Here is a 19,416-nt window from a genome sequence, read left to right on the forward strand (position 1 = left end):
TTTTGTAGCAAAAGGAGAGCGTGCAACAGAGGACTGGGAAGAACAGAGAAAACAGCACGGGGTTAAATAGCCTGACCAAAACCACTTCTGTCATTTGGAAATCAGTTTTTACAACTAATTTGGCACAGCATCAGTAATAGTGAGCTGCCTGCAAAGACATGAGGTGACTAGGGAATGAGGAGTAAGTCTGCAGGCTTCCCCTGCTTAGGCTAAACCCTGTCAAGTAGGGTGCATTGCTGCCTGTCTGGTCTGATCTTTGTTTTTACTTCACCCTTTCAGGGGATGCAGGACCAGTGCTTTGCAGCAGTGGGTTTATAACCCTTTGATTTGTAACCCATGAACATTTTCCAATGAAATGTGTATAATTTATTGACATAAACCATTAGGTCTTGCTTGAAGCCCCTGGAGTTTTTGGATCACCAGCTGCAAACTATTATGACAAAACACGTGATCACTTGGAAAATGCCTCTCTGTTCTCTTTTTTTGTTTTTAATTCGGCTGTGTAAGTAGCATTTTTATAGCATGTAGGCCAGAAAAGTACCAAGATGTTCTGTATTTTTGTTTTGTTTTACCTTAGGGAAACTGGGTCAGCAGCGAAGCTCGCTGCTGACGTGAACCTTGAGCAGCACTGGTGAACTTTCCTGATAACACTTCTGTAAGAGCCTCAGATTAACAGAAAGGCTTCAAGTGCACAGGCTGGATTTGACACTGTGAGCATTTTAACTGGAAATAGTTTCATTGTAGCCATCCATGCTTATCCTTCGCTGTGCAAATGGAGGAGCTTTATTAGCGTCTTGTTAAACGTGCTTCTGGCAGCCGCAGGGGGAGCGGAGAGCTGAGAGTGTTCCCAGAATTGGGATAGAGGATTCCTCGGCCCAGTGCTCCCGCTGCCTGCCTTCAGTGGAGGCTGTTTCAAATCTGTTCTGCACATGTGCTAATTGGACTCCAGACTAAAAGGAGAATCAAGCTGATGGTGATTTTCAATAGCTTAAAAAGAGCTCTTAATCATCATACTCTTCCGAGCCCTCTTCTCTTCCTCCTTTCATGGGCTTGCCTTTGCACTGACCCTTGATGTTCTGGGCATCAGCTTGGACTCAGGCCTCATTTTAGGACTTCACTCCTAGACTTAGAGCCAAGCTTTATGGTGTGTCTGTAATACAGCATTTCCTAGGTGCCCCCACAAATAAAGCTCCTGTGCATGGGTCAGTGGCATTCCAGGTGGCTGTGGAGGGCTGGGTGCTCTCTTTATGAGATCAGGAAATAAAGGTAAATAATTATCAGTGGCTTAATTAAAATTTGAGAAGTGGGGAAGGCAGGAATCAATCTCTCCTTGTTCTATGTAGTGTCTAAACTGGTGACCTAGTACCAGCTGAGTTTCAGTTGTGGGAAGTTGGATTCAACAAACTTCCCAAACTGTTAATAAAGCTTTTTGGCACAGTATTTTGGTAGTGGCAAAGTCTTTCTAAAATGGTGATATGACAAAGATGTCTTCTGATCTTCGGAAGCTGGGAGCTCCTTGTGTTTCTATGCTGGATAGTACGCTCCCAAGCAGAGAGGTGAGGCTGGAATTCTTCCTCATTGTTTCAGGAAAAAAACTTTACTTGAAAATTTTCCAGTTAATATATACTTGGACACTGTTTTCAACCTATGGTCTACAAGCCTTAGAGGGCCTGGGAGGCATTTGGCAAACACAATGAGACTTAAAAAGCAGAATTTCATGCCTATAGCATACAGTAGCCTGAATAAGGGAAGTCCCTGTAGGGACTGCATGTTTAATGACAATTTTTTAGGGGCCTGCATATCAAGAAGATTGAAACATTTTGCTAATATTATAAACCTGTACCTTCTGATAGTTCTTGAAATTCTGCTCATAGTTGTCTTTTTTTAGCTATGCTGTAATTGCACCTCTCAATGGGAACACTGCTTGAGGAAGAATGATTCTATCAGGACAAGGAAGTATAGATTGTAGATGGCCTATAGTAAAGGTTTTGATTAGGTTTTATGAAAGGTTATGATGGTTTCTGTGAGAGGCCTAACATTGAACCTTTTAGCTGTATGATTTTCCAAGAGAAGAAAAAACCGCTCTGAGTTAAGCAGGCTATTCTATGTGAAAATTCTTGCGGTTAGTTTTAGAAGATGGAATTTGAAGTGAATCCACTAAGTTGTTTCTTTTTCTGCTCTGTTTTTGGATGAATGCTTTTAGAAAGAAATGGATTTTTCTTTCCCACACATTTCAAATGCTCTTCTCAGTTCTCTTTTTTCCCTAATGCAAGCTGAAATTGTTAGAGTATTTAAAAGTAAAAATCTGTAATGTGGAAAAGGCTGTGTTGTGAACTGTATCGTAAACACCCCGTTAAAACGGTACCTGCTAATTAAGGGAGAGAGCTCCTGGGAAACAGCATGCCTATAACACAGATCAACCCCCTTTGATCCTCTGTAGAGTTTGTAAAACCGTTGCCCGCCTAAACTTGTCTGCAGCTTGTTACCCATTTTATCCATCTGCTGCAAGACCAGAAATAAGCAATTTATAGTTTGATTGAACTCCAGTTGTTCAGCATATCACTGACTACAGCATGCTAAGTAAGAGAGAGATCACAGGAGGAAAAGCAAAGCAGAGACTCGGCAGAGTCGGGCACCCTGGAAATTGTTACTTCTGCTGGTAAGGGTTGTGTAGTCAGCGGCTGGGTTGCACGTTGTGCAGTTATAACAACGAAAAGGTTCAGCTTCTTCCGGTGATATACACTTCAATGTCTGCCCGTTACCTATCCATTGAAATCAAAACATTTGTTTTGGATGTCCGGCTTTAATCCAGACAAGTTTCTCAGGTCTTGGTTAGAATTATGGATGGGTGTACGTGTCATTTTTGCCCCCAGGCTACTGATAGCAAGATGTTTGGGACATTCACCTGATACGTGAAAGATGCAAGTTCAGCTCCATCTTATTGAGATGACTGGGTGACCACATCCCAGCCCTCCAGGCGATTTTAAATCACTGCATTAATTCTGTGGCTAAACTGAAATCTCACTGTAAAAAAACTCTCTCAGTCTTTGTGGTCGGGACAACAACCTCCCGATCCTGGAGACTATTGTGCAGCGCTGTGATATTTGCCCAAGCCTTCAGGCAGCCAGCCACAGCACCTGAAAGAAGTGGGCATGGTTCTGTTGAACCAGAAGAGTGTTACTCTGAAATCTCGTAACAAGACAAGCTAATTATTCCCTGTGAAAAAGATCACAAGCCTATGTTCTGTTTCTTGGGTTTTTTTGGTTATTGTTTTTTAAAAAAATCAGTGCTTCATTTTAGCACTGTTTTATCTGCGTTGGTTAGCTATCACTCCTGCATGCTCGCATCCCTCCAAGGGTTACTGCTGTCATATGCCTTGCTGCTGAGGTAGAGGCAGAAGGTTAAGAAGTCCTCTTTTTCATCAGAGCTCAAAGATCCCTTTGCTGTTGCCTGTATACAAGTGAGAGGTTAAAAATGCATCCTGTATCCAGTACTTACCCCAAGTTACCTCCTTCCATGCCTGGGGGAATCTCACTGTCCAGACTATCGTCTCCTCCCAGTGACTTCTGTGGTGCTGGTGACTTATAGCAAATCTGCACTGTCCTGAAAATGTATCATTTGGACTGTGTAATCAGTTTAGGTCTGTGAGAAAATAACCAAATTACACAAAGCAGAGAGGCTTGAACAAGGGCAGGGCTGGAAAGAGGCAGGTCAATGAAGGGAACAGCTCACCTGGGAGGTTATGTCATGACATTGTTCTTTGCCAAAGATTTAATGCAGAGCAGGGGACATTACCCAGGTCCTAGGGCTGAGCCAGCAGCCAGTGGTTGACAGATGGAGATTGGAACAACGTGTGCCCTGAGCCAGGAAAGTTTGTAACAGTCATCAGCTTTTAAAATGGCTTTAATCACCTAAATTCATTTATTGCCTTTGTTAGGACTGTAATTTTAAATACGTATTGGAACTGATGATAACCTTCTTGAAAGTGTCTGCAGAATACAGCGTAACAAGGTCAACATTGCCAAGCGAAGTTATTCGGCACAGGTGGTTCAAAAGGAAAAGACCTTCTAAGTCACTGATCTCATCTTTAAAAAGTTGCTCCCCCCAAAAGCTGGGATCTCCTTAGTCCATGCTCATTTAAATATCCAATACAATGAAGTTTCCGCTGCTTTTCTCTGGAAACCATTTCACAGGGTAATATACATTGATGCTTAGGTTATTTTCTTGCTGCTTATGCTGTATTTTCCCTTTTATACTTTGATTACTCCTAGCTAAGCTTTTGCCATCATGCTAAAAAGTTGATTCTTGGGGAGTGAAACACTGACATTGTAGAAACCTCTAAATTCAGCAAGACACAGATAAACGCTGGTATTGACTATTCGAAGCGTTTTTTTGTTTCTTTTAAGTTGCCCTTTACCCCCAAATCTCTATCTATTTAATTTTCTTCCTAAACCCATCATCCTATTTGTAGGTTTTTCCTCCTTCTGTAAGTTCATCGAAGAAGTTCTTATCACATTGTGAGAGATCTCATGTGGGAAGGTATATATTAGATAAAAATTAATTTTCTGCAAGTTATGAAAACAAAGACCTGTATTCTTATCTAGGATCAGATGAGTTTTAAGAAAACAAGATATGATCAGTCTGTCTCCATCCCCAACTTCAGAAAAGTCACATCCCACAGTTTATCACAGTCCAAAAGGTTAATATTTACGATTCTACAAATATGTGATTATTCCAGATATAACACTAGTTTAATAACAAATAAAATATACCAACTTTTATAATTGCCTTATGATTGCTCTGCACTTAAGTGCTATAAAGATCTGGGCCATGTCTACTTCCATAGTGAAGGTGTAGCTTATTCTAGCCACTGAGGGTTATAATGGGTATGTGGACATCATACCAAGGCTTTTGTTAACTCTCCTGTTCCCACTAATTTCATATCTAAAATGTTCCACCTCCTGTGTTTCGTTCACTTCTGTGAAGGGGAAAAGAAATTTGCATTGTGTTATTCTGTAGATAGAGAGGGCTTCTTTAGATCCTTTCTGGAGCGTGGCATTTGAGGTAGTTGTCTGCCATGGGCTCATTCTGCAAGCTTTAGGCCTGTCACTTTAATCAAGCAAAACCCTAATTCTCTCCAAACTCTCCACACTCCACATCTGGATGTGATAATGATTAAGGGTGTGGTGGAAATCAGGACCAGGAAGTTCTCTTGATTTTTGGCTGCAGGTTGTTTTGTAATTTTGTACCAGCTCTGTTGACAGCTGTAACCAGAACGTGTGTGCTTAGAAGAGGTGCTTTTGCTCAGATGCTTTATGTTTACATTTTTACATAAGGCGGCAGCAAGTGAATGAAGGCTTTCCAGAGTTCTGCTGGAATCTATATAATTTGTCCATCATTTCTGGATTTCCAGTGGAATTCTGAAATGGGTAGAAGTGTTTTTTTCCATTTCTCCTCTCCGATCTAGACATCTTAGGTACATACTGTGTCGTCATAGTGTTGATGGGCAAGCAATTTACAGTAATCTCTTATGATGCTTATTCTATAGCTCCCTGAACTATAAGTGACATGCTGGCAAAACTGAACAACTGATCATCAGATACTGGCATAGTGTTAAACATGGCTTCTGAGGCTGCTCAAAATTTCCTTCAGCCACTGTCTTCTTGGATGTCTCAAATATATGAAGCTATCCAACAAGCAGGAGACTCTATATCTGCGTCACTGCTGAGCTTGAGTGGAGCGGGTCGTAAGTCAGAGGAAGAGCGAAACCGGGACCTGGAGGATAATGGAGGAGTTTATGAGCATTATTGTGAGGAATCAGAAGATGAAAGACACCTGGACCTGTGGGATGAGGAATACTTGCATCCTAGAGTAAACGGTCACGTTCCACTAACAGGTCCTGGTCTTGCTTTGCAAGCCCTCCCCTGTGGCTCTGATGTGGGTCTGCAGAGGCAAAAACGGGTTAAAAATGCCACCAGCCTGCCAGAGCAGTGTGCTGAAAGCACCAGGTCTTTGGCAGCCAACGGATCCTACTGGACTAATGAAGATCTCCAGCCGCTTGATCAGCTTCCTACCATTGCGGAGGAAGAAGGTGAGCCCTGCATGAGGATGAGAGACCGTGAGCAGAACATCAGCATGGGTGGCTCCTTGAAAAGTAATAATGGTAAGGCAAGCTTAGCAGGTAAGCAGCTAGCAAGCACCCTGACAGTATTATCCAGGCCTCTCTTCTCTGGCATTAATTTGATTTAATTGCTAATCTGCTTATTTTGTTCTCTGTCATCTGTTTCTCACAGCTAAAGAAAAACCCCAAAGAAAAATCCAACTCTTCCCTGTTGTGTTTCTGATTCTCCTCTCTTTTCTGAAAGTAATCTCACTGAAATAAATGGAAATCTCCAGGGTGAAACGCCATGTGTTTAAAAGGCAATCAGGCCCTATTGCTGTAGCAAAGAGTAGTTTGTTCCTCCCATGTTTTGCTTCAGGTATCAGGACCCTTCAAAGGGAGTGTTTAGCCTTAAGCCTTTGCTTTGAGAACCATCTGCCTTTGCGTCATTGCTATTAAAGATATATATAATCTCAAACCTTGTTTCTTTGTGCCAGGATTCTCAAGATGTTACTGTGCCATGTGCTGTGAAATGCTGTACTAAAAAGCTAGCCGTATCTCATGATTTTATGGATGAAAGGTTCCCAAATCGCTTTCCTCCCCTCCCACCTCCCCCACAGCTTTTCAAATAAGTCTGAAGAGAACAGTAGGCAGGAAACGATGGGAAGGAGAACCAAATTTGATATTTTTAGTTTTAAATAACCTAACTACAACTTAGGATCATTAAGTAACATGAACGGTTTCTCAGGCAATTGCGTTCAGGACTGAATCACAGCCACCTGACTCCTACTTAGTAAGTGTGGCTTGAGGTTCCCCAGGTCACAGAGGACTGATGAAGGTGCATGTCCCAACAGCACGTAGGAAAGCTGGAATCCACAGCTGACCCCATCTTTGGGTCATGGTGGGTTAAAGCCCCTCTTTAGGAACAACGTCCTTTCTGAGAAAGGAGGGCAGTAAAGGAGGAGGGGGGGTGTCTAGATATGAAACTGATGAAAATCTTGAGACTCTCTAAAGATCTTCAGAGCTTGGTTTCAAATATCTACGTTATTTTTTGAAATAGGAGGTAAATGCTTTTGAAAATATTTGCCTTAAAATGACAAAGGGTTTTTCATTGCTTTTGGCTTCTGGGGAAGTCTTGTGTACCTAGCCTTGCTGTGCAGCCAGCAGAAAATCAGCCTATTTGTTTTTGTATTTAATAGGAATACCAGACTGAGAGGGTATAAACCTTGATGGTGTTCTGTGATGAGTGTTAAAATTAGCTCCTTCCTTTATTACCGTTCCTTGCACCGTTATGGCCAGGGAGTAAATAATTAGGAAGAGCTTTTGGTCTAGCTGTTCTGTCTCCCAGACTGGGGCTGCTCATGTCATATCCCAAATAAACAAGTGCTGATTCTCAGGTTAAGCCCCCCAGAGCTGTATCTGTTAGAGCAGGAGCCCAACCTTTTGTCTGCACGGCTTCTCTACCTTTTGGTACCCGCAGGTCCTTTCCCTATGTGCCGCTTATGCGGTATCCTGACCCCAGGGTCTGTTCACAGGCACTGAGGCAAAGCTGAAGGGCTGGATTTGCTGTGTGTGCGTGGGTCAAGTGTCCAGCATGCACATGGACACGATAGAGCTGACCGACCATCCGAGCATCCATCCGTGTCTCTTATTGTTAGCTTTCCTTCGCACTAGCCTGTCTGGAGGCACCAAGGACTGAAAGGCTGCCGTTGCAGATCTTCCCTACATCGCTTGTGCTGGGAGCTTTCTGCTTCTGTTTGAGGAGCTTTAGAGGCATCGCTCCATATTTTGTACCAGAGGGAATGTCATTCCAAACGCTTTCAAATGGTCATTTATCTGTTTCTCTCTGCAATGCACTGCACAAAGGGCCATCCAGTGCTCTTGAGACTTGATAGTCACGAAGTTGCCTGCTTGAGGGTCAGAGGGCTGGGACCTGATTCCTTTTTTCTTGGAACTATCTAAGTTATATAAAACAGGGGAAAGCACTGAACTGTGGTTTGAAAACGTCTTCCATAAGAACTTTGATGTGGAAGAACACGTTTTGCTCTCACAAGTGCTGCTTCACTTCCAAAACACACGCATGCTCTCTTTCATTTTTCAACTCTCTATTTCCTCTTCCTCCTTTAGATCCGTTCTCCAGCATCAAGAGTATGCACTGGTCTGATGATAACCTAGGCAAGCAGAGAGGTTGTAACGCCCTGACAACTTAAAATTTCAGTCATGGATTAAAATGATCAAAAGAAGATGTTTGAGGTATCCTTATTTCTCTAAGCTTTGTTACCTAACCCTAAGTGACAATGTAAGAGAGCATATGGACTTGCTGACATTCAGCAAAGGCATTCAGTAGCATCAATATTAGCTTTGAACATTTTTTTTCCTTGCATTTGGCATTTTCCCCCATTTCTGCAAAATACATATTTCCTGTTTATCCTTATATTCTTTTCAGAACATTGCATCTTGACTTTATTTCACTTAATGTACTGTATTTCTCTCCACAATAGAATATTTTAAAGCTAAATTGGCACAAAACAGTAGCAATGCTGAATGCTTTTTGTTGCCATGGAAATATTTCTGGGCACTTACTGAAGACCTGGTTGCCAATAGTAATGTAACAGAGAAAATAGACATGCTTCATTTAGCAGCCACTGGTGATTAAAGAGCCACAGAAACCTGTTACAAGGTCATTCCAATATGTAGTTTATTGGGTTTAGGCAAAAAAAGAAAAAGACACAGATAAGAAGCTTTTTCTTTTTTTCTTTTTTTTCCTTTTTTAAAGACACAAAATCCAGTTGTCATCCCCCATTCTTAAACTTATAGCATGCTTCTGAGATGAAAGAAAGTAGAACTGCAGCTAAAAACCATCATTACCCCTTCTCGTTTTTATCAAGTATGTTTTTGCTCACATTTTTTCCCCCTAGGAAATGTTTCCCAGCTCCCAGAGTACCTTTTCTGAGGCCCCAAAGCAGCACGCACGTTCCTGAAAACCATTTTTAGGCAGAGGGATCTAATAAAGTGTTTGAGCAATGAAATTCTTGGGCTCTTAAGTCAAACGTCTGTTAGGTAGTGTGAGGCATGCTAATCAGCAGGGTGCACGTTTGGCTGCTGCTGAGAGCTAGTCTGTACTTAAAAGATGCTAGTAATATTGTGCCAAGATTTCAAACAAATGCAGGGAGAAGTTCTTCACCTCAGATGCTTTTGATCCACAGTTAAAAAGCGAGGAGGTAGTTCGGCAGCAAATATTGCAGTGCTGGCTGGTTGGTTTGAGAGGTTAGCAACAGGAATCCAGCCTCCTCATACATGCAGGTCCCTGCCACCACTTGCAAATCGTGTAATTGTAAATTTTGCAAATGCAGATGAACTTGCTTCTGCAGCTTCCTTGAGACCTTCCTTCATCATCTCATCTCAATGTTTCTGACAGAGCAAGTCTCCTGCCTTAGCAGGAATGGGGAGAGGGAAGCCTTTGCCTCTCCCAGCGGCTAAGGTACTGCTGGTCAGCTGACTGGTGGTGGCTGCCAAACCTATCATTGTACATTTGGCTTAAAAATTGAAAAAAAGCAGCAATAAGTCACTTCTAAAAATAGTGCGCTGTCAGCAGAGGAGTAGAGCTGGCCAGTCCCTCTGTTTCCCAACATGACTCTGTTGAGAAAATAAGTAATAACAAAAAAGGTGAAGAGCAGCAATAATTGTGTAATCAATGCAGCAGTCTTAGCCCACTTCTTCCACAAGGCCCACGTCCTTTGCAAATAAAAAGTCAAAGTGACCATTGAGCTAGCAGTTTCAGCAAACACAGAAAAGATATGGAGACAGAAACACCAGCAGAGCTGAATCTTTTGGATCAGAACTGAAGTACTTTTGCACAGCACATTCTGTGAAGAGTCTCCTGTGCTGTCTGACACCATGTTCATAATGCTGGTGTAGTGTATAGGTGAGCACTGAACTTAAGTTGCACAAGGTCTTTGGCAATTTTTCAATTAGACAATCTCAGTGCTAGCTAAAGGTTGCATTTTGATCACACTAAAACAATTTTTTAGACCTTGGAATACCAGAAAGTTTGACTAATAGGAATTTGAAGATTCCTAGTAGGAATCTTCTCTGGGTGGTTAGATAGTTATCCTCAATACATGTGCAAGAGGAGGCACATGGAGGCTCTGGAAGTGTTTAAAACCAGAAAGAGCTATTGCATTTACTTCCTTTGGCCTCCAGCTTAACAGGGGTCACTGAATTTTGCCAATAATTGCTGTAGTAGAGGGAATTATTTTTTCTGCTGTATGTGAGCACTTCTGACCTCAGGAAATGATTGTTCATACAGCCAGGAATCCTTAGGCGAGTTTTCATTAGGTCCTGCAAACCTTTATAGCAAAATACACGTATAATGAAAAGACGTTGCATGTGTGATAAATCAAATTTCTGCTTGAACTTGAGACTAAAACAGATAGATGGCCAGTTTCCACATAAAGATCCTAAGTGCAGGTGACTTTTATCACCTGTCTGGTTAAGGAGCCAACCAGTGCTCTAGCTAGAATACATGTTTGGGAGCCCTGTAAGGACCAGTGCCCGTACTCATTACTCAGGACATTTAAAGAGGCTGCACTGAATTGATAGCACCACTAGGACTGAGTGAAGGAAAAGAAAGACAGACGATGGACAAAAGCAACTTCACAGAATATGTTCCTGGCAGCTGAAGTGGGAGAAAGCACTGATGTGACTGGGGATATGCATCTGGTCTCCGAAGCATGTGGTAAGATCCTGCGGCTTCCTGAATTGAAGCACAGATGTGAGTCTGCACTGAACGCTTGCTCTCTTTCTGGGAAATTTCAGAGCCACACAGAATGTGTTTGTGCGTATACTTTTGTCCTTGGGAATGTGGCACCATATTTCTTTTTATTTTCCCATTTAAAATACTCCTTTGCACTTCCGTCTTTTCAAAGTTTCGTGTTACAAGATATTGTCATCCAGAATGCCAAAATTAAGCAGTGATGAGAGTATGCGATGGCCCTGGGAGGAGGGTGAATTGCAGTATGTCACCTTCACAGCTCGGGGAATGGAGGCAAGGAGTGGGTCAGGACAGAAGCTTTTGAAGGTGCTACCGTTAAGGTAGCTTCATTTTAGGCCTGATTAAGATCATTGCTCTTCTTCCTCACCTCCACTAGGAAAATCTGTGATTTTAGACACTGTCTTTGTAAGCCCTCAGTGGATCAGAGTGGCCTGGATTTTCATCAAGTTTCTTGTCTGGCGGGCAAAGCTGCCTCCTGCCCCGCTCTCCAAGGGGCGTGAGGAAGGATATTCTGTCCAGGAGTGTCTGTCATCTGTGCTTGCCATCTAGAAGGTTGCATAAGCTATATGGAGGAAATCTAGAGAAGGATTTATTTAAGAGAGAGAAATGGATGTTACTATTCAGCACAGTTACCGAACAAATTGTGTGTGTGAGCGTGTGCGTGTTTGTGCCTGTATTTTCTGATCCACTTTTGCTAAGTGGCATCCTCTTCCCACTCCCCATATGGCAGTTGCGACTCTGTCTTCCTCTGGGAAGATTGTTTAGGACTCGAGAGGCTTCATTTACCAATAAACAGCATCTTGGCAGCATCTGTGAAGTGCTGCATCTCTCCTAGAAACCCTGCCTCCTCACCTTCCATCTCCTACTACAGGCAAGGCAGGTGTGAATGATCTCATTGCATCGTGGTGGAGCTTAGATGCGCTCATACTAGCAGCACTCGCTGCAGAGCTGGATCATAGTATTTGTGTGCTGATACAAACTGTAGTCCTTTTTGTCTTTTTATTTTCACAGTTGCAGTCGTTGCTAGCTCGACCTCCTTTGTAGCAGGCTACTCATGCAAACCCCCGAGAGCAGGCAAATGCTTGCAGGAGGGACTGATCCTTAGGATTGCTAGAAGCGTGAACAGTCCTTTGTTTCTTCCTAGCCTGCTTGCATTGCTTAATGTGCAAATGCACAGAAAGCACTAGTGTGCGTTTAGATAGGATGAGCTCACTGTGCCAAAAGGTAAGCTGATGTTGATGATTCTTGCCAGAACAGAGGTGTGGATATGACTTTCTTGTGCCCAGTTAATTTCTGGCTATTGTAATGACCTTTTGGTAGCTGCCAGCATTTTGAGTCACCTCATAGACTCATGAAGCACAGTTGTAGAAACTAGGGGGGGAAGACTGAGATGAAAGAAAAGAGGAAACTTATACTCATGGAGGAAAAAATGTGCAGTTTTATGCATGGAGGATGGCAGTGTTGTGCTGCGTGAACTTTTTAGGTAATGAGGAAGGTGTGATTGGGCTGTACCTCTGCAGATGCTGCTTGCGTGATTCTGAAGCAGTTCCCTCAGATCGAGTTAGGGAGACATCATTAACGTGCATTTGTAGTCTAACGATGGATGATTTAGAAAGGTTGAATCTCAAGCCAGTCCACAGCAAGATCTGTAGATCCTGTCTTATGATTGTGCAGATAGCTCATGCTCTCATGAGCTCTCATGAGCTAAAAGTTCCCTGACGTTCAGGCAAGCACACCCATGTCTAGAGAGCTCAGCACTGGGATGTGAGCTGAAGTGTCCCTGGAGGTCCTTGCTGCAGCAACTGTAAGTGCAGCAACAGCTGGGAGCTTGGATTCAGCTTGTTCCTCGGGTTGGAAGAGGTGCAAGCTCATATCTTCCCTTCTAGAAGACTGTGACAGCATCATCTGTGTGGGAGCATTTCCCAGCAAATAGCATGAGAGTTGCGGTGCTGGAAGGAAAGCCCTGAATTTGGATTAACGAGAGACCAGAGGTTTGCTCAAGGTCTGTGTCACGTTATTATCATAAATAATGTAGCCATAAAACTATTGAGCCTGAGGATGCAGTTTTGCAGCTGTCAGTAGCTGATCTAAAACTGCCTTGCAGCTGAAATAGGTTGTCCTGCCCCGGTGACAGAGTTGCGCTCCTTTCCCTGCCAGGCCTAACTAGTGTGCAACCACATGGGGAGATGCATCTACTCATTGCTTTGGCTGGGCGTTACCAGCCCCTTCCTATTACTTTTTGATCACATGAGTTGGCCACACAATTGCTAAAACTGGGGAACGAGAGCAAGGGGAAGAGAGGAGGGAAAGGAAGGCAGGACTGCCCCTGTTGGTGGTCCTGGATGCGTGTGAGTCTTGCTGCACCGCAACCTCGCTCGCCGCTGCCTAAGCCTATGATTTTCCCCAGTGTGCCGTGGAAACGGTGTTGCAGCAGCGCATTGGTAAAGGGAGGCCGCGGTGAATCAACCCCATGGCAGCACACAGAAAGTTTCAATTAGAAAAATCAGTGGGAATATAAATATCTGTCTTGTTGCAATGCAGTAGTTATCCGTAGCAACCCCAAATAAATATCTTTGCGAGGGAGTTGATTCCCACCCTGTTAATCAGCAAACAAAGACTTGTGGGTGTGAAGCTAATGGTTACGGGATTGAGTGTTACGAATGGTATGTAATCAGTGTGTGTACGCTGGAGCTGGCTGCTCGCGAGTGTGGCACAGGGAAACCGCGCTTTAAGGAGGAACGGGAGTGAATGTCCTGGGTTTCCTGGCACTTCCTTTGCCAGCTTGAATTCTGCTGGGAGGGAAGTCATTTTCTGGGAGAAGCTAGTCCCAACTCAGAGAAACTTCCTTTACATGCGTTGGAGAGAGCTGGGATGCAGTTAGGCAGCAGAGCTGGATGAATTTTGGGGAAGAGTTTACAAGGCAACTCTGTTGCCTTAGGAGGAGGAATGAGTGTCTAAACCAAGCAAACAAATAAAAGAGGGAACTGATAGGGAGCCTAAAAGAATTCAACCCATCATGGTATAAAGTCTACCAGAAAAAATGTGATGAAAATAATGTTTATGAAGTGAAAGTTATTTTTCCTTAGGAGGAAAGACAGCGTTGCAAAAAGTGGCCATGGGGATCCAGCGATCTGTGCAGTTTCCTGGTCCGTGAGCATTTGCACTCCCGCACCCCAGAGCATGTGCAGCGACGCCTGTGCCTTGCGGACCCCCCACTGTAGACACAGTATCTGCTGCCAGAAGGTGCGTTTCTGCCTGTGCAGCTGTATGTTTTCTTCAAGCACCCTAACCTAGGCTGACGAAGGGCTGTAGGCTGACTCACGGATGTAACTGCGTCCACACCAGGGATTTTCCTGGCTTAGCAGTGTCTCCTACAGTGTAATCTCTTTTTCTTTCCCTTCGCTGCCTACCTTGAGCCTCTGCTAATATAACCCAGTAACATAAATGATGCCTGACTCATGCTTAATCCACATGCGAAATGTAAAGTAGGTGATGGGGAAAATCAGAGAGGATTTTGCTTCTGCAAAACTTATTGGCTGCCATCTCCTTTAGCTACGGAAAAACCATAGGTAGCAAAGTGAAAGTCAATTTGAATCTGAATCCTGTGTTCTTATTTTTAAAATCCCAATTCAGGAGTAGGAAAAAAGCAACAGGAAAAGATGTTAATTTTCATGCTGTTTTCTGTGCGCAGTTCCCTATTTCTTTGCACAGCAGCCTGCAGAAATTGGAGTTTATTTCTCTGACCACTGTATTATTCAGCTACAGAGGTTCTTGGTAATCAGAGCCAAATAATGCAGTTGGTCTTGTTTCTGATTCCTCTGACTTGTTTTGTTTGCTTTTTTATTCCCCTTTTTGCTGGAAATTTCCCCTGAAATGAAAACTGCCAAGCTGTGATCTCTCTGCCTGCATCCCATGCAAATGTCCCATGTGTTTGCCTCACAGAGCTCCCAGTCTGGTTTGGCTCATGACAGGGCAAAGGGCGAGGACGGACGAAAAGGTAGAGATCAGTGTGTTGCAAAAAGAGGACTGCCTTCGGTTGGGTAGTAAATGACCAGTCAATGTAGTCCATGGTTAGTCACTTTGCATGATCTATTTAGCCATAACGACATACGTAGAAACATCATAGGTTTACTATATCACAAGGCATTCCCCATACATGTTCAATACACTTGAGGTCTAGGTGGATGGTTTGGATTTTGTTTCTTTGTTATAACAAGAAGGCTTTTTGGTGATCAGTTTGTATCTCCAAATAGTTTTGAGCGTAAAGGCGCAGGGCGCTCTCTTCCCTAGTTGAACCCATAAATCAGGTAGGTGGGTTACTTTGTGCTTTCATTTGAACTCCCAGTTCAGATGATTGATAGCAAGTGTGAGAAGACGACTCAAGATTGAAGACCTTGTGCAAATCAGAGCTGTAGTTACGTAGGAACTGGTAGCAGCAACTCCACATGCGTCGCCTTATGTTCCCTTTATAAAACGTTCCTTCTTTTTGAGAAGCTTTAACACATCCATTGTTTGCAGCAGGTCTTTCCAGTTTTCCCAAAGAAAAGCCCTCCTCTTTGGTGTGTGCACAGTTCAGGGGTTTGCTGAGCTGGAAGCCACTGCAGATCACTGCTGCTCTCCTGTCGCTCTGAACACAAAAGTGTTCAGGCCAGCCGCTCCACGGCTTCCTCCGTAATAGGAAAGAGCACTGCATGGAGAGCTCCTGGGATCCTCCAAGTGCATGCATTATGCATAGATGTGCTGATATTGTCTTTAGTTATATGATCAAATACAGTTTTTTGTGTGTGTAATACTTCTGCTTCCTTCAGAGCTTGATCCTGCTCCCATTGAAACCGATGAGGAACCTCGCACTGACTTAAGTAGAGCAGAATCAAAATCTTTAGCAAGAAAGTGGGCACACAAGGGCAGAATTACTTATTTAGGAAAGCAGAAATTCGCCATTTGCTAGCTTTTCATTGCTGGGCCAAAATGACCATTTTTTTAACATGCAGCAGACAGGATGCATGCAATACATCTGTATATTACACTGCATACTATGTATTTTATTAAATAGCTTATTTTTGGATAAGCTTTGACTAAATAATAATTTATTCCTTTTAGTTAGTAATGTTGAAACAAATTTTTGAATTATTTATTTCATACAGTTTAGCTCAGTGTATTTGGATGCCTGTAAACTAACCCACTGATTTGGTGTTTGAAACTTCCTTATAAATAGTGGTAGTTTGAAATACCTTGCCATAAAACGAGGTCACCTTTCTTTTTCTCCCCGGAAAAAAAAGTCTCACGTGCCTCTATGATTGGTAGGAAGTTGATTTGTAAAACAGATGCTGTGTATAAGTATTTGAGTTGAAGTTGCTAGAAATATGTATATTCTACACAACATCTGCAGATCTCAAGATGTATTCATTATCTTTCCAGAATTTAGATTGTAATTACGGGTCCTTTATTTAAGTTTCCATGGTGATGAAGAAAATGTTTCCCTCTTGTCCTTTTCTAATCAGGACACTTGTATATTTGAATGGTGAACGTTCTTCTCTCCCCTGGGTAAAGTTAGTTGTATTAATACAGAGATATTAACTTGATGTGGAGCTGTCTGCTCCTTAGACAGAGATTCAGCAGCAGGCGTATCAAGCATTTGCTACAGATTCCCCAGTGCCGCTGTTTAATTAGCCAGCCTGTTTCCAAATGCAAGTAGGAAATAGCATCCAGTGTCATAACAAGTGATGCAGTCATGCTTTGGGGATTTGCAAAGTTGAAGTCAAAGTCAAGAGGCCAGCAGTATATCAAACTGGGCCAAACTCTTCCCCATTCACCCAAGCAAGATTCAATAGATGAATTCAATAGATGGTACCAACATGCAACTTGGCTTATAGTTTGATTCAATGTAATCTCGCATATAATAAAAATGTTTATAAGTACTGTGGAAACAGATAACGAAGCAGCAGTAACCTCATCACGGTTAAAGGCTGTAATTGAATTACTAATTTTAGATTTTTGCTACGTTTAATTTACAAAAGAATCCCTGCAGTAGTGTTGCAAACAAAGCTAGCATTGTATCTGTCTTCTCTCCTGCACCATTTACTTTTAAATGAGTCTAATGAGGTATTTCTTAGTTAGGTATCCAAAAAAGTGTTGAGTTTTTCAAACACACTCGGAGATTTGAAGGGAAGTTAATGCTTGGGAAGCACAGGTTGCACATTCTGCTCCATCCATGTGCTGCAGAGCGTGTGGGTTTGGTATAGCATTACCTTAGGAACTGCAGTGCTTGGTCTTTTTCCTCACACTTTTATCCAAAGAGATCCTTGATTCATTCTTGGTGTATGTTCAGCTTGGTGCATCTCAGGAGCAGCTGTACAGCTCCAAAATTGTTCTAGTGTCTGCTTTCCACATGGCTGCAAAGCTAAAAAAGCTCCAAATGAACCGCTGCTTCCCAAAAGACAGCGAATTGGCTGGAATTCTTCCAAACAGCTCTTCTAACTTTTAATTTTGATCTGAATTTTTAGCAGTTCTGAAACAGGCCTGACATATTGACTGTCCCGGTCAAAGGGCTCTGCTCTGTTTTGCAGGGAATTGCATGCAGGTCGCCCCAGGGAGCGTTCGTCCACAAGCGTTCCCGCAAGGCTGGATCCACAGGGCCCTTGTGATATTTCTTTTCATAACCAGATTTCCACACTGTGTTAATGCACATTTATTTAAATATACAGCCTCAAGTACATGGATGCAGGATATTAATGTTACAGGGTTTTTTTAGAAAATGGTGAAAGACACATCTTATTTACTGAAGATGATGTTTTACTTGGGATTTTTGGCAAGCTGTTTGAGTGAAAAATGGACTTTTGTATGGACTGGAATAATTCTTAGTTTCTCTCTTACATACCCAGAATATATATACATATAAATAAAACTGATCAGCATTTGCTGACCATTTAAATTAATTCTGTAGATGTTGCATGAGCTGCAGGTAGTGAAATGACAACACAGTTGGCTGTAAAGCACTGTTTAGTTTTATCTGTTTTGATTATTTGAATAGATTGGAGCACATTTAGGCCATTGGGTTATTATAGCCTGAAATAATTTTTATTTAAAATCATTTTAAACCTTTTTCTTTATAGCTTGTATAAAAATAATCAATTTTTATGATAGTTGGTCACTGACCATTACAAACTAATGTCTGAAAACCTTTGTCTTTTTTATCAGCATAGAGGTATTTATCTTTTCCCTCCAGTTGAGATCATTTTTCTAGAAGGAACAACAAGCTTTTTGTCAAATCGTGCCAAACCAGACCAGAGGGTCAAGTCCGCCAGCATGGCTGTGCAGAAGAAGTCACCTTCTGCTGAGCCGTTGGTGGGAACAATTCCCTTAGGTCCTGACAACCTCCTTGCTCTGTTCCCTCTGCCGAGGAATCGAGCACTGTCCTCTGCGCCGCAGCCACTGGGGCAGCAGCTAAATTCATGGAGCGGGGACAGCAGTTGCCATTAGGTTTATACTGCAAGTTTTTAATAGACCTAACACCACGTGTGAAAGCAGGATCCTGTTTCCCTACCCATAGCCGTGTGGTTGGCGTAAGTGAGATTTGGGGTGGAAAAGAAGGTGCTTTCCCTCCAAAATCAGCCAGTGTCACTGAGAAAACTGTCCTCCACCCCTTTGCCCGGGTTGTTGGTTTGTTCAGCTGCTGGGGTTTGCCATGGCGATTATCAAAGCGAGTCTTGGCAACCATTCCCGTGTGCTTCATGCTCGAGAGCCAGCAGCAAATGGACCACGCGGGGCAGCTGGCTGGTTCGCACATACGGACATGCACGTGCACACCGACTGCCCGTTGCCCCCCTGCTCCTTCCTCTGGGCACGTTTGTGAATTAAAACCTCCTGCTGTTCTGCCTCCTTGATGCCGATGGCTGGGTGACGAGCAAAATGCCACCGCCTCTCCTTGCCCCATCTGATGGATATTCCCCCACTAATGAGGGTGCAGTGATCTCCTATTCACAGCACGCGCGGGTGGCAGGAGGGGAAGGGCACGCACGGTGAGGTGCTCAAGTGTATCTTCACTTTTAAAGGTTAAAATTTACATTGTTCTCCTGAGTTCCCCTGCTGACTGGCAGATGGAGGCAGCGGTGCCTGTTAGCCTGTGCGGTAACTATGTGTTCGTGGCATTGCCCAGAGCAGGTTACATCTCTGTTGCTTTTTCTATACAGAAAAAAGTTCCCTCTCTACCTTAGCAGGAGCTGAAGGGGAATGGAAGTATGAGAAAATTTTTAAGTCCTTTGCTTGGCTTTGGCTTTGCATATGGTAATCATTTTATAAGTGGTTCTCTATGTATGTTTTATCTTATTCTGTGGTTTTCTGCTCTCTAAAAATCTGCTTAACAAAAAAAAAAAAAAAAGGTGATGGGTGGAATTGGGCAAGGTATGATACTATGTAGCTGTTGCTGATACAATAGGACATCCACAGGCCTTCCAGAGGTTTGAAGAAGCAGGTGCTGCTTGGCTTCATTCTCCAGTCCTCCCCAAACACATACTACCCTTTTTCTCCCCAGAAGGTCCCTCTG

General features: G+C 43.0%; 1 protein-coding gene across 7 annotated transcripts in view; it reads left to right on the forward strand.

The window, feature by feature from the left end:
• The window catches only part of SYT16 (synaptotagmin 16), a 116,605-nt gene that overhangs the window by 64,471 nt on the left and 32,718 nt on the right, over nucleotides 1-19,416 (forward strand). For 3 of the 7 annotated variants that reach the window (XM_064511933.1, XM_026113864.2, XM_064511935.1), the window contains exon 2: nucleotides 5,549-6,181. The exons of 3 other annotated variants lie outside the window; for them this stretch is intronic. In XM_064511933.1, coding sequence (XP_064368003.1) covers nucleotides 5,620-6,181 — 562 coding nt within the window. In that variant the 5' untranslated portion in view covers nucleotides 5,549-5,619. The remainder of the gene's footprint in view (nucleotides 1-5,548; nucleotides 6,182-19,416) is intronic. One more of the 7 variants, XM_064511934.1, reaches the window with a different exon arrangement.

This window comes from Dromaius novaehollandiae, chromosome 5 (genome assembly GCF_036370855.1).
Source record: "Dromaius novaehollandiae isolate bDroNov1 chromosome 5, bDroNov1.hap1, whole genome shotgun sequence".
Lineage (NCBI taxonomy): Eukaryota > Metazoa > Chordata > Aves > Casuariiformes > Dromaiidae > Dromaius > Dromaius novaehollandiae.